Source organism: Motacilla alba, chromosome 3 (genome assembly GCF_015832195.1).
Source record: "Motacilla alba alba isolate MOTALB_02 chromosome 3, Motacilla_alba_V1.0_pri, whole genome shotgun sequence".
NCBI lineage: Eukaryota > Metazoa > Chordata > Aves > Passeriformes > Motacillidae > Motacilla > Motacilla alba.
In genome coordinates this window covers 108638055-108651492 of record NC_052018.1, presented here as the reverse complement: position 1 = coordinate 108651492, position 13438 = coordinate 108638055, and the positions used below count along the sequence as shown (strand labels likewise).

General features: G+C 43.7%; 1 protein-coding gene across 3 annotated transcripts in view; it reads right to left on the bottom strand.

Annotated features, from left to right (window-relative positions):
• The window catches only part of CFAP61 (cilia and flagella associated protein 61), a 94461-nt gene that overhangs the window by 78096 nt on the left and 2927 nt on the right, over positions 1-13438 (bottom strand). For all 3 annotated transcript variants that reach the window (XR_005256535.1, XM_038133760.1, XM_038133761.1), the window contains exons 6-10: positions 11462-11538; positions 10989-11056; positions 9394-9535; positions 5420-5552; positions 3318-3471 (exon numbers count right to left, since the gene is read on the bottom strand). Coding sequence is in view for 2 of the 3 variants with exons in the window: in XM_038133760.1 (XP_037989688.1) it covers positions 3318-3471; positions 5420-5552; positions 9394-9535; positions 10989-11056; positions 11462-11538 (574 nt within the window). In the remaining variant the exon portion in view is untranslated. The remainder of the gene's footprint in view (positions 1-3317; positions 3472-5419; positions 5553-9393; positions 9536-10988; positions 11057-11461; positions 11539-13438) is intronic.

Below are 13438 nucleotides of genomic sequence, written 5' to 3'. Positions count from 1 at the left end.
CTGTGGGGACCTGCCAGAGCTAATGAACTGGCTGGTTTTGATGGGCCAATCAGCTGGCTAAGTTTGGAGATTGACACCCGGTTAGACCACTAGCACATTTAAAAAGGAAGGAATACCAAGAAAAACACTCTTGGCTTCCAGCCTTTGAACATGTTGGGCCGGGCTGGCCCTGTGCAGCTGGGCTCACGCAGCCCGGTGTGGCCAGGTCGGCGCACTGTCCGGCTGGGATTTTTGCCACCTCACCATGCCACTGGAACTGTCCTGGCACTGCTGTCAACCACACAGCCGGGACTGTTCAGCCAAGGCCAGCACGGCTGGGGCAATGCCGCACGACCAGGACTGCTCTGCCAAGGTCAGCGCAGCCAGGGCCACGCCACATGTCCAGGCAGCACTGCACGACCGCGACTATTTCAGCATGGCTCGCAAAATGAACTTTGCTTACTTGCGGACCAGCACTAGGAATGGCCTCACGGTCAGCACTGGGGTGGCCCTGAGGCCGGGAGGGTCCAGGGCCAGGAGCAGCCACATGGTTGGGGCCGTGCAGCCGGGATCAGAGCAGCCGGAGCAGTGCCACATGGCCACAGCTGTCTTAGAAAGACACAGGGGTGGCACTGGCAGCAGCGTGACTTGCACGGTGCCAGCGGGGACCAGGTGAGCAGCAGCGGGAGGCAAGATTTGCCCGACGCAGATCCTGGATGAGATCAACCCTTCAGCATTGCAGAACTCTATAAAAAACTGCTTCAGTTGATAAAGCTTGATAACAAACCTACAAATACCAATTCTCTCCCAAATCAGGAAAAGGAAAGAGTGAAGACACGTAGAGACAACAACAACATGGGACTCTGAGATCAGTGAAAAAAGAGGCAAATTCTAGATGGGAGCAGATTGAGAAGACGACTTATTCTTGGGCTGAAATCCTCTTGTAAGGCTATAGAGAAGATATAATTGATACAACAGACTCTTTTTTCCCTATGACTTGTAGAAATGCATTAAGGGGACGTAGTGTTCTACCACAACTGAAAGCCAAGGCACCAGTATTGAAGCAGACAGATGTTTCTGTAGTCCAATAACAAACTTGAACAGAAAGAGATGAGAAACTTTGCCCCAGAGGTAGGAACACAAAACCTCTGTTCCCAGAGATGCATTAAAAGAACTTCTGTTTTTATGCTAGAACAGCTCATCCTTAAAATAGCACCCTAGTTAGTTGACATGGCCCATGAAAGCAGCTGTGAGATAGCTGCAAGGTATGGGAGGGACTTTTCACACTGCAAGCAGATTTTTCCTTTCCCAGACAGCTGATTCGCTGTGACACTGAAACCACAAGAGAACTGTTTCTTGTGGCCAAGTCTTCATAGCATAACAAGAGAGATTACTCTCCCTAAGCAGCCTGAAGAAAGACTATTCTAAGTTTTGTCTTACGTTGTCAGTGGAAAGGATAAAAGGTGAGGGGAGAGGAAAAGTGTTCTGAAGGTTTTATTCTGGTTTTTTCTCTTAATTGCATTAATAAAGTTTTCTTTAGATCCTTTAACGTTTGTGCCTGTTTGGCCCTCCTTCTCCTAATGCTCATCTCACAGCAAGGAAATAAGTAAATATATTCTACTAAGTGCCCTGGCACCTAGCCAGCACTAGACCCACTATGAAATTGGTGCATTGGCCAGGAAATTGAACAACTGGCAAGCCAAAACCTCTACAATCATTAATGATTTGCACTCAAGCTACCTGAAAGTCTACAAATAATTATTTTTCCCCAGAGCTGTGCTTGTCATTCCAAAAAAAGGGATACTTCTTTAAGAAGTCTTACCTGAAGGCAACCCACAGGACTGCAACTACCATCCAAACTCAAAAGTTTTTAAGTGAAGAGAGGGAAGAAGGGAGATAGATTGACAGATCTGCTAACCATGCAGCTTAAAACATTTCTGAAAAGCACTCAGATGTCAGATTCTCAAGAAACTGAACAGAACACAGCTGCTCATGCTAAGTTTTAACATTCAGAACAAGTTCCATAGATTTCGTAAATGATAAAACACACGTAACAGCTGTATTGTCAAACCCTGTAAACACATTCTCACTGAAAAGCTCAGCAGCACAGAATTTGCCAGAATACACAGACCTACAGCTTGCAGGCTCTGGAGAAGGAGAGAGAACACCAGAACCAGCAACAGCCCTGGGATGGGTAAGGCTGGGAGAGAGCCCTGGTGGTCAGTCACCTTGCCCAAGCCTCTGCTCAAGCAGGGTCACCCAGAGCAGACAGCCCAGGACTGGGCTCTGGCTCCTGAGTGATCTCTCTCCCTCCTCAATCTCATTCCTCCTCCTACACGTCTGTCACCTCTTCTGAACTAATACTCCTCGAGCTGCAGGAGCACGGGATCAAACAGGAGACATGCAGCTTCCTCCATCTCCTATGTGCAAGATGCTTCCTTGCAGGGGAGGGGAAGTCCACAGGAGCAGCTACAAGACCTGTTTCTCTCCCTTTTCTGTTCTGTGACTGCCAGCTTCAAGGCACCAGCTGGTGACAGCTCTGCAGCTCCCTGGTTGCCTTTTTTGCCTGCTGCTTTGTGTTCAGAAAAGCAGATACATAATCTAGTGGTGGAAGTGTTTTATTCCACCACTGATAATTAGTAGACAGCAAGATGCTGCCCTTCTGCACAAAACGCCCTTTGACACTGAAAAATAAAGACAACAACTGTAAATCATTCACATGACACTTCTGTTCTACAAACAGGTGACATATTTGTGCTACTGGTTTTTATCACTCGCAGGAAGTGGCTTGCACATGTGTTGCTGTAGTGGGCCCAATATAAAAGCGGAATAAAGAGACAGCCCCTGATCTCCCAAAATCTTGTAACCCAGGAGACTGCAAACAATAAGCAAAGAGCAGAAGCTGAACCACAAGGAAAAAAGATGACATAAGTCAACAGGACAACATAACAGGCACAGTTAGCCAGCTGCTCAGCTACCAACAGGCCTCACTTCACCACCAGATTTTACAATCACATCTTCCTTTAGCAGCACAACTGTATCTGATAGACAGTATACACCACATGACAGCTTTCTGAAACTTCAAGCACACATTTAGCCCATAGTTGGTACAGGTCAGCTCCCCACAAACAACAATCAACTCTGAGTCAGAGACCAAGCTATCAAAATTCCCCTCCTCAATTAAAAAACACCAGGCATCCTACTTCAAAAACAGGTATGGTAATTTGTGTTTTCCTTCTAGTAAACCTATATATCCTTTTCCAACCTTCTGCAAAACCTACTCAGAAGCTAGACACAAACACACCTTGAATTTATTTAGCATTTTAGAATATAGATACCTCCTTGAACACTTGGCTTCCGTGGCACTTTGAGAATATCCTCAGGATGTGGTTTACAGAGTCCATGGAAAGGCCCTAAGTCAAAGCACTCTTGAAACAAGGAAATGTTCACGTCAGAACATAAGCTCATGAATCCTACTGCAGTGCCACCAACCTGGAAGATAAAAGCCAAGTCACATGAACCCGTCATTCTAGGAAAGGACAAAAAAAACTGAACAAAAAATTTCTGAAACATCTTTTATGTTCCATCTCTGACTGTGCATAATAGAAAACTATATAGGAACTATTTCAGCAAAAGTTAAAGATCCTCTTTTAGTTTTTCCTTGTAACATATGTATGTACTAGGACTTCTACAGTAGATGTTCTAATCCTTTTTTTAGCTATGACTTGCAAGAGTATTAGGTTTTTATATATAGGCCAAATAATGACCTGAGTTTCAGTAAAACATTTGTTATGGCAAATACACAACATGCTTCCAAAAACATATCATTTTGTTTAAAGTTACAGTGCTGCTGTAACTGCATTCACTTAGCTGTAATAGTTGGCTCATTACTGGACATTGATTTCGACCCAAATTGGGGTCAAACTGAAGGGTGTATTTAATTCTCCGAAGAAATTAAGTCAAGAAATCAATTACATATAATATAAGGAGTACCTAATGCAGTACATATTATTTGCAGCACTTGTAAGCCCCAAATATTTCTGTGTTCTGAAAAAAATCCAAGAGCTAGTCTTAAAACCCAGATGCTCCGGCAAACATGAAAGTGATGGGATCCCTGCAATGCTGGCACCCTGGGTACTCTGGATGCCCGATTGCTGCTGGAGTTCTCAGCAAGACACACACTGAGACCACGGAGAGCTGGCATGCTGGAGAGCTTCTGGCTTTAACCTGGGACAGGTCTAGAAAAGGAAGCTCTTAAATTCTCAGTAGTGCATGCAACTTTCTGGTGAAACACATTATCAAAACACATTTTCTTTCCTCCTCAATACACATAATGAAAGCCTTTATAAACCTAATGAAAACTCAAACGCTGGATTTGTACAGCTGTTTTATCAAGCCACCAGCACATCAACAAAGACTTTAAAAAGTGTGACGTTTAATTTTTCTGCCCTCAAACAACAAGTGATTGTTTGTTTGCCTTGTTTGCGTAACCAACAAAGCCGGGGTGCCACAGTTGCCTGGCTGCTGTGTAATTTCAGGCCCAAGGCTCAGCAGAGGCTGATTAACCAATCCATCTACCATATGTGCAAAAAGAAGCTGCCAGCTTCCTTCTCCACAGGGGAAGCTGGCATCCATCATGGTTTGCGTGGAGACGCTTTCCCAGCCCGCCGTGGCAGTGGCAGCTGGGATAACTGGGGGCTTGGAACACCTTTTGGTGGTCTCACATTGAGCTCTGAACATGCCACTGGAATGTCTTATTTATAGCAACAGCCCTCTGCAATGTGCCATTACACTAATGGTGCATTGTTTCCCATTTGGCTCCCAATGGCAGTGATTACATGTTGCAATTTTATAAAACCATTTGCCACAAAAAGCAGATTTCAGGAATTAAGGGGGTTATATTGCCTATCAGCTTGCACTACCACACACAATTACCAACACGTGAAAATCTTAACAGGAATTTTCAGCAGGAGAACTATTACCACTCCTTTCTTATTTAAATGAATTCCTGGGTTTGTCTTTATTTAAGCAAAAATCCATTTGAGCCAAGAGAAAGAAAAATTATCTACAGGACTTAAAACTGTGAAAGGATTACTGGCTACTCATTTTCACATGCAATATTAGCTTTCACTGGGAATGAAAACAGGCCAGCTATAATGCAAATGTCTAAAATGACAACATGGCTTCATCAAGACAGTCTGTCCAAATTACTTGAAAATAATCTGCACGAGCCACTGGGAATCGCTGCTTCATTTCTGTACTGGAAACATCACTCCCAAGGACAGACACAAACTACATTGAGAAGGGCACTCACTGTGTGGGTATAGAGCATGAATTCTCCTTTTCACAGGTGGGCTGCTGTTTTTATCCCCTGAGCTGGAGTGAGCTGTCATACAGGACATCACTAATCAGACAAAACCAGAGGTCATGGCAGACTGACCTCACAAACAGCTGCCTGGTTTTCTTCACCTTCACGTTCTAGGAGATCAACAAGCAGATATTCACCATAGGTTTCCTTCAGAGTCTCACTTTGAGGTGTCCAGATTAGCATGAGATCGTCATAATCTTCCATCCTACAAGAAAGAGACCAGGTAATGTCCTATGGTTCTGCCATTAATAGGCCCTGATACTTCTGTTCTACTCCATTAACATATGGAAAAATATTACAAATGCTTGTTCCAAAGCCTGCACCCACAAATCACTGCACCTAGGACACATTCCCAGTGCACACTAAAGTGGGAGTCTCAGCACCAGAGAGACAGCCACACCCAACAGCCAGCAGAATCCACCAAAACCTGCGCTGCTTAGTGGAGGTGCTTCTCTTGCACTAAGAAAATATATGGGAATCCCAGCTCAAAATTGTTCTGCCTCACTCTCCTACAACTGTAATGGAGCACTCATACAGGTCCCAACCTACATGGATTTTTATTTAAACAGGCAACAGAGACTCTTTCCCACTAGACTGCTATTTAAAGCCAGGGTCAATGTAACTCTGAATAAGAAAATTCAGCACTTTTACCAGAACAGTGGCAGAATTCATCAGTCACCTATGCTGAGACTATGGCGCAAAGGCAGGTGGCACACCAGCTTTAACACTTAGCTGCTATCAATAACATGAAGCCACTTGTATTTATCTCTTGGAAAAATGCCGGAATTGAGTGGTGCAACCAAAAGCAGCAGAGAGGAACCTGCGGCTGTGTTGGGCTGCCAGAAGGAGCAACTGCAACAAACTGCAGGGGAAACCCTCCCTGCTCTGGGCCGGGAGCAGGCAGCTACCTCGGCTGTCACACCAACACCCCAGGGACAGTCGCGTTGGACCGTCCCCTGGCGCCCGTCCCGGCTCCGGTCCCGCGCGGTGACACCGGCGCTGGCGGAGCCCCGCGCGGTCTCTGCCGCCACCCGGCGGCCCCGCCAGGCACGGGCAGCGGCTCCTTCGCTCGCTTAGGATGCACAATCCTCCTCCTCTGCCTGCACGGGAACCGGGACCGGCCGCGGCGCTTCCCTCGCTTGTCAGGGATGCACAAACGTGCTGCGCCAGGGAGAACCAGGAACTTCAAGAGCTTCCCGGGGTTTTGGGGGAAAATCCTGTCGTGTTCTAGGGTCCCACTGCTCAGGTAGGGAAGTGCCTGTATGTGATACCTGTAAGCTGGAGATGATTGCTCCACACAGGCAGGAACTCAGAAACAATAAACACATTCTCATTGCTACTTTTTATGTATGTCCAGATTTGGAAGGAGCCTTAAAGAAAACACAGCTGGGCAAAAGAGGTTCTGTTTCTCATTGTACCAAGCACTGTCCGAGTTCCTAAGCACTGCCTGACTCCAGCACAGGAGAGGTGGTCAGGGGGTCTCTCTCTGGATGCTTTTGCTGCTCCTGCACAGCAGAATGGATGTGACCTCTGGGTAAGACCACCTTTGTAACCAAGGCGAGGGACCCCTTGGATGCTGACCTTGCTCCTGCTTTTTTTTCCCCCCCTCAACTAAAATGAAGCTCCAGCAACCATGAAAACTCCATAAAAACTTACAGTAACTCATTCCTTATCCCTCAAACCAAAATGGTTACCCTCATCTCCTTCACAGGAAGTATCCCAAGGGAAAACCTGCAGTGAGGTTTTCTATTATCAGAACATCACCACTTCAGCACAATTAATTAGTACAGCAAATCTGTTAATAAGCTCTCCAACCTCAAAAAACCAAATGAAGAGGGGTAACAAAATGAGACTGTATCCTAATTGAACCCTGTTATTTTGTGGAGTCCATAACAGACACACACCTCCTCCAAGCGGAACATTGTGCCAAGAGTTTTGAGTGCCCTATGTCATTCTGCTCTGTGGGACACAGGACATGATCACACACAAAGGTGCAGATGGCAATTCCTGAAGAGTGACCCTGTGCCAGTCCATGGGACTCTGCACACAACCACTCATCTCCCTGCACACTAATCTGTAGGAACACATTGCTTATTCTGCTTTTAGTATCTTTCACCAGTACCACAATATTTAAGAAAGTAAAGAAACCCTCCAAACTCCAGTAAGCTTTCCAATATAAAAATGCCACAAAATTCCTCTACTGTGAGTGCAAGCACAGAGCTGCAAATTTGACTCTTGCCTACAGGGCACAAACCCAAGAATGGCAGGATCTAGACAAGACACCAGCAAGAACCTTAAACATCACAGCTTAGTGGGCTGCATTCTGACACATTGTCACATTATAGAGGCCAGACAGAGAGTAACTTCCAAATCGATGGCTAAACAAAGTATCAGTTTACAGCTGCTCTTCCCCCTCTGTAAGGAGGGGAAGAGGGGACAGAGATTAGGCTAATCTCCTCTCACTGCCCCAGAACATGTTGCTAGGCAGGTGGCTGTGGACAGCATCCACAGAGGAGTCTCCAAGGGCTCCCACTGACTGTTACTATGGATGCCAGGGAAGCACAGGGGTGAGTGCAGAGAGAAGGGAAAGGCAGAGCTCCCTCTGCAAACAGAAATTAGCCTTACCTGTTATCCACTGATGGACAACACTGAAGTATGAATTTTGTATCACCACTGTGTAAGAGGAAAACCAGTCTCCCAGTGAATTTACTATTAATACCAAAGCTAAAGCAATTTTTACTTTTTATAACAAACTACCAAAATCCCAGACAAGGTGGCAGGTCTTATCAGGATTATTGCTATGGCCTAATTGACATTTCCAGTCATGCAAAAGAACATTTCAATTGACAACATTCAGTGGCCACCAAAAAAAAATTAGCTTAAACTGAAAAAAAGACAAACATGATAGTCAGAACCAAGACATATGGAAAGATTTTTAATCTTCAGGCATTAACTCACCTACTGATGCCTTCTCTATACAAAGTCCATTCACTTATATAGACAACTCAAAAGAAACACTCAAAAAGCTTAACAACTGTACATCAAGTTAATATGAGAGAGATGTTTAACATATTGAAACATCCAGAGCTACAGCAGGAGGATGTGAAGTGGCAAAGGTCAGGCCTCAGGCCTTTTTCTTAAAATGCTTAAAAGTCAAGCAACAGGAGGAGCACAAGCTGCAGATTTGCTTCAGACCCATGCACTAAAATTCAATATATACAACAAAATACCTCTCAGAGACAGGCTTCTGTCAGAATGCAGCCCAAGCTGGCAGCATGAATCAGCCCATAAACAAACAGTGTGGCTTTACCAATCAGACACCACACTCAATGCGGCATCAGCCTCTGCAAGCACTGGTCAGTGCAGACCCCCCAAACCCATACCATGTGCTAGAGTCTCCAAGGAATACACTTCTCCCTAAACTTCAATCTCCACTGCAGGCATCAGAAATGCTAATTTAATCACCACTCTGCTACCTAGCCACAAAACAACACTTACATTTACTACCTGCAAAAATTCCAGAATAAATTAGCGTTAATCAAACTACTGCTTCATAAAACATTACCCTACCAGCAGTCTTCCCACAGTGAACAGGACAACAAGTAACCCAAAATTTGAGGGATACATGTTCTTTTTCATCCACACTAGAAGGAAGCATCTCCACAGCAACAACAAGAGGAAAATCTCCAGGCCCCTGGGTCAGAAAACTTGGCATTTCTCACGTCCTGGATGCAACACTGGCACAGGCAGAACACACATGGCAGGAAAAACCAAGAGTGGCAACAGCAGTCTAATTCAGCCAGCAGATCACAGAATAAACATCACTGACAAAAAATAGTCTTCCTACATAGCTAACTAGCATTCAAAAAAATACATCTTCTGATGAAGTAGAAGAAAACCAGCATAATCCTAGAACTACCTAGTTTGGTTATCACAGAAAACCAGAGCAGCCAAGCTAAGCTACTGATGTTGCAAACCAAAGGAAAACGCTTCAGTTTCCCCCAGCCAGATGTGCTCAGGGAAGCAGAAGCAAGGAGCTGCATTACCTTGCTTGGCGCACGTACAGCCGTGGGTGACACCAATGCCTCGGGCATGCCAGCAAGGTGAAACGCCTCTTCATGGGTGAGCCTGGAACAGGCATGATCCTTTCAAAGACAGGCCCCATGTCCAGCTCTGAATGGCTAAAGCCTGTCGGGGCAACAGAGAAACTTCATTATGCAAGCTTTAAATTAGCAGCAAAACTGTCTGAGGAAAATGGACTTTCAAACTTAAACCACAGATAGTAAAAAGTTCCAAGTAAAATGCTGCAGGCTGAAATGACGGTAGCATAAATGTGTGAGAATCATCACCAAGGTCATCTAATTAATCCAGCATTCCAAACCTGAATATGCATTAAAGCAATCAGAAATTGGTAGAAAACAATCCCTGTAAGAATAATACAGCCAATTCTCTATGCCTGTGTGTGGTATTTTTGGGGTCCCCAGGAGAAAGGAGGAATTGAGAATCTGACATCGTGTTCTTAGAAGGCTCATTTATTATTTTATGTTACTATAATATTATATAAAAGAATACTATACTAAAACTATACTAAAGAATAGAGAAAGGATACATCAGAAGGCTTAACAAGATACTGATGAAAAACTCGTGACTGACTCCTCAGAGTCCAACACAGCTGATGGTGATTGTCATTAAGTAAAAACAATTCACATGAAACCAATCAAACATGCACGTGTTGGTAAACACTCTCCAGACCACATTCCAAAGCAGCAAAAACAGGAGAAGCAAAATGAGATAATTATTGTTTTCATTTTTTTCTCTGAGGCTTCTCAGCTTCCCAGGAGCAGAAATCCTGGTGAAGGGATGTTTCAGAAAATATGACAGTGACACCTGTGGAGAATCTCTGTCAGGACTCACACTGCTGAAGGAAAGCTGGTGTTGGTTGCCAGGGTAGATTTGACAAAACCATTAATTCAAGCCTTGTTTTCTGTAGCTGACACACCACTACAGTGTTTTAGTGTGACTTGGAACCAACATGTCTAGAAGCCAGCATATCAGCAAAGTTCCAGCTCCTTTTTCAGCTCAATTAAGTGCATGCTTGGTTTATTAGCTGGAATTCAGGACCAAAATTCCACATCTGGTGCTGTTCTCTGATTAATACATGTATTCTCTACCTTTGTACCCCTGTTCTAGAGGAAATAATCAGAGTTGTTTTCTATGTCTCCAGCAGCCCTTCTGAGCCTCACCAAAGTGTCCTCTTCCAATCTGCACTGGCTTGGCTAAGTAAGAGAAAGTGCCCCATTTCAAGTCTCTTGGCTCTATTCAACCAGAAATCGTCACAAAATCTGTAGGTATTGATTTTTTGAGATCTCTACTCCTTTCTGATGTCCTGTTTCTGGCAAATTTTAAGATTGCAGGGAACAAACAGACTGCTGAATGGCTGCTGGAGTGAGCATGGAACTACAGGTACCTCTTGCACGTGGGATCTTCACCAGAAGATACTTTTAGATTATGTTTTTCACATGTCTAGAAACTGATAACTGTTCTCATATTAAAAAGAGAACACCACAACAAACTCACAGTGCATATTAATTAGGTTTGCAATTGCTCTCACTTCCAGAATAAAACAGTTTTAAGCTCTTACCTAACCTCTCCTCAGGTGGTATAAAGAGAAGTATAAACTGCAGTTCTGGTAGTAAGATGAAAGCTTTCCTGGACAAATAACAAACATATTCAGTCTTTCATTATTACACCCATCAATGACAGACAGCAGCTAGCTTTTTTAATATACACATTTTTTTTCTCCAGTGTCTCTAACCTTCCTTCTTAAATCCACATGGCTCAACAATTAAAACATTTCTGACAAATAATATCATGTGAAATTTATCTGGGTAATTTTGACTGGTTATTCCTACCTTATTTCTTTCAAATTTCCAAATCTTTACATTTCAAACATCCTCTTTTTTACAGCAGTTTCCCAGTGGTGAAATATTTAAGATATCAGGCCTCTGCTGGCAGATCTCTGAGGGGGCATCCGGATGAGACTGACTTGACAGACGTGATTTGACAGCAGGAGAGGACACGTGCCTCACTACCCAAGGCTACACAGGAACTCACCTAAGAATTTCTTGGAAATATCCAGCCACATAATCTTCCTTTGCCACAAAGAGATGCACAAAGAGCGTGTTCAAAGGCTACAAAACAAGGAGTGAAAGTGTACACACCATGCAGCTTATGTTTATTCCATCAGGCCAAGTATTAGTATGCATATACATTTCCAACATACATGATCTGCACTCAAGGAGCAGCAAAACATACATAAGTGACTTCAAAGCATTTGTGGGTAAAATGATGTGATTAAAGTGCTTTATATAATTTTGTGTTTCTGCAACATTTTTTCTTTCCACTCAGTTTACTATTGTTTGACTGCAATGTACACTGTACATTTCATACTGAACAATATTAATCCTTGACTAACAACATTCAACCACATTAAACATTCAACATGTGTCTGACAAAGACATTCTTTTTAGGTTTAAAAAACCCCTCAAGCCAAAAGCTCACCTGCTTCTCATAATCCTAAAGCGGTTTTTCTTTAAAGGTAGTAAGAAAAATTACATATTTTGAGATGGCATCATTAGAGACACAAATACCAGGCAGAAACAGGGCAGACTAACAAACTGCACCTCCAACAAACATGGCAAATCCCTGTGCTGGAATGGCAAGGGCTATTAAATCAGCTGCTCTCTAGCATATTAATTACAAATGCTGGGTCAGTATAGGTCTGCCTGTAGATAAAAATACTTTAAATGGAAAACCTGACATCTTCTGAATAGTATAATATTCAACTAAAACACCATAGCTAGAGGCACCAACAAAGTTCAGCAATTTAAGAGCAAGAATGATTTCGATAGAGGCTGCAGTACATGGACCAGCATCAGGACAACAAGCCATTGTAACAAACATCTAAAGACGTCCCTAAACATCAGGCAGTTTATTTTTTTAGAAGCAAAGGGAAGAAATAAAATAAATATATTACTGTAGAGGTCTGAGAGGACACCAAGTAAACCAGATGTGGATGGCAATGGTTTCTGAATAGTGCTGGTAACCAGACAATTCAGTAAAGCATCTTCACTTATTCCTTTCTGCACAAGTCAACCCTCACTTCAGACCCTGAAATCATTTCTGTACTCTAGGAAAAAGACAAGTCAACTACACTTCACAGAATTCCTATGTTCAGATTCAACTACACTTCACAGAATTCCTATGTTCAGATGACCGCAGTTTTGAACAGAACATCTGCATGGATTTAACCTACAGTTTACCAAGGACATCCCATCAAGTTACACCCCAGAATATGTTCAGAGCTTCTGCAGAAGCATAAAACACTGAATCTTCCACACCTACTTTAGCAAGTAAACTCCATTCTAGAAAAAATAGAATGCTGACTGTGTTTCAAGGTATTTTGCACTACTGGTTCTGAGCAGTAATTAATTTTTATTGCATTTTCTCTGTAGGCCACTAGACCAGATTCTGCAGAGCCACCAGACAGCCTGAGGGAGATCACAGCACAGCAGAACCCCTGGAGCAGCTGCAGCTGTGCCCTGAATGAAGTGGCTGCCCACAAAGTGCTGCTCAAGGGACAAACACAGTCCTTTACAAGGAAATCACAGGTCCTTTTTGCACACTCCCTTTGGCTGCACCGGTGGTGTTTCCTTTAAGAGCACACATTTCCAAACCCTGTTTTTGTCAGTTTGCCTCCAAGCCACTGCTTAACATCACAGAAGACCCTGGGTAACCGATGAGCAAAATGTCCAGAGATAACAGCAGCACTGCCATCACCATTATGGCACATCACATCATCATTATGGCACATGCTGCACACCTCATGAGTGCTCGGCGTTTAACATTTTCTGTATTTTCTCAACAATCCCACGATCTAGTTCCCAGCTGGACTTGATAATGAGGGAGCATTTGAGTGCTAAACTCATAAGGGCCTGTTTCTACTCTGCAGATCCTACCAGAAAGTCACAAGCTCGCCCAAGCAGCACTCTCCCCACCTGCACTGAACAAGTGCACTGCAGAACTAAGGTT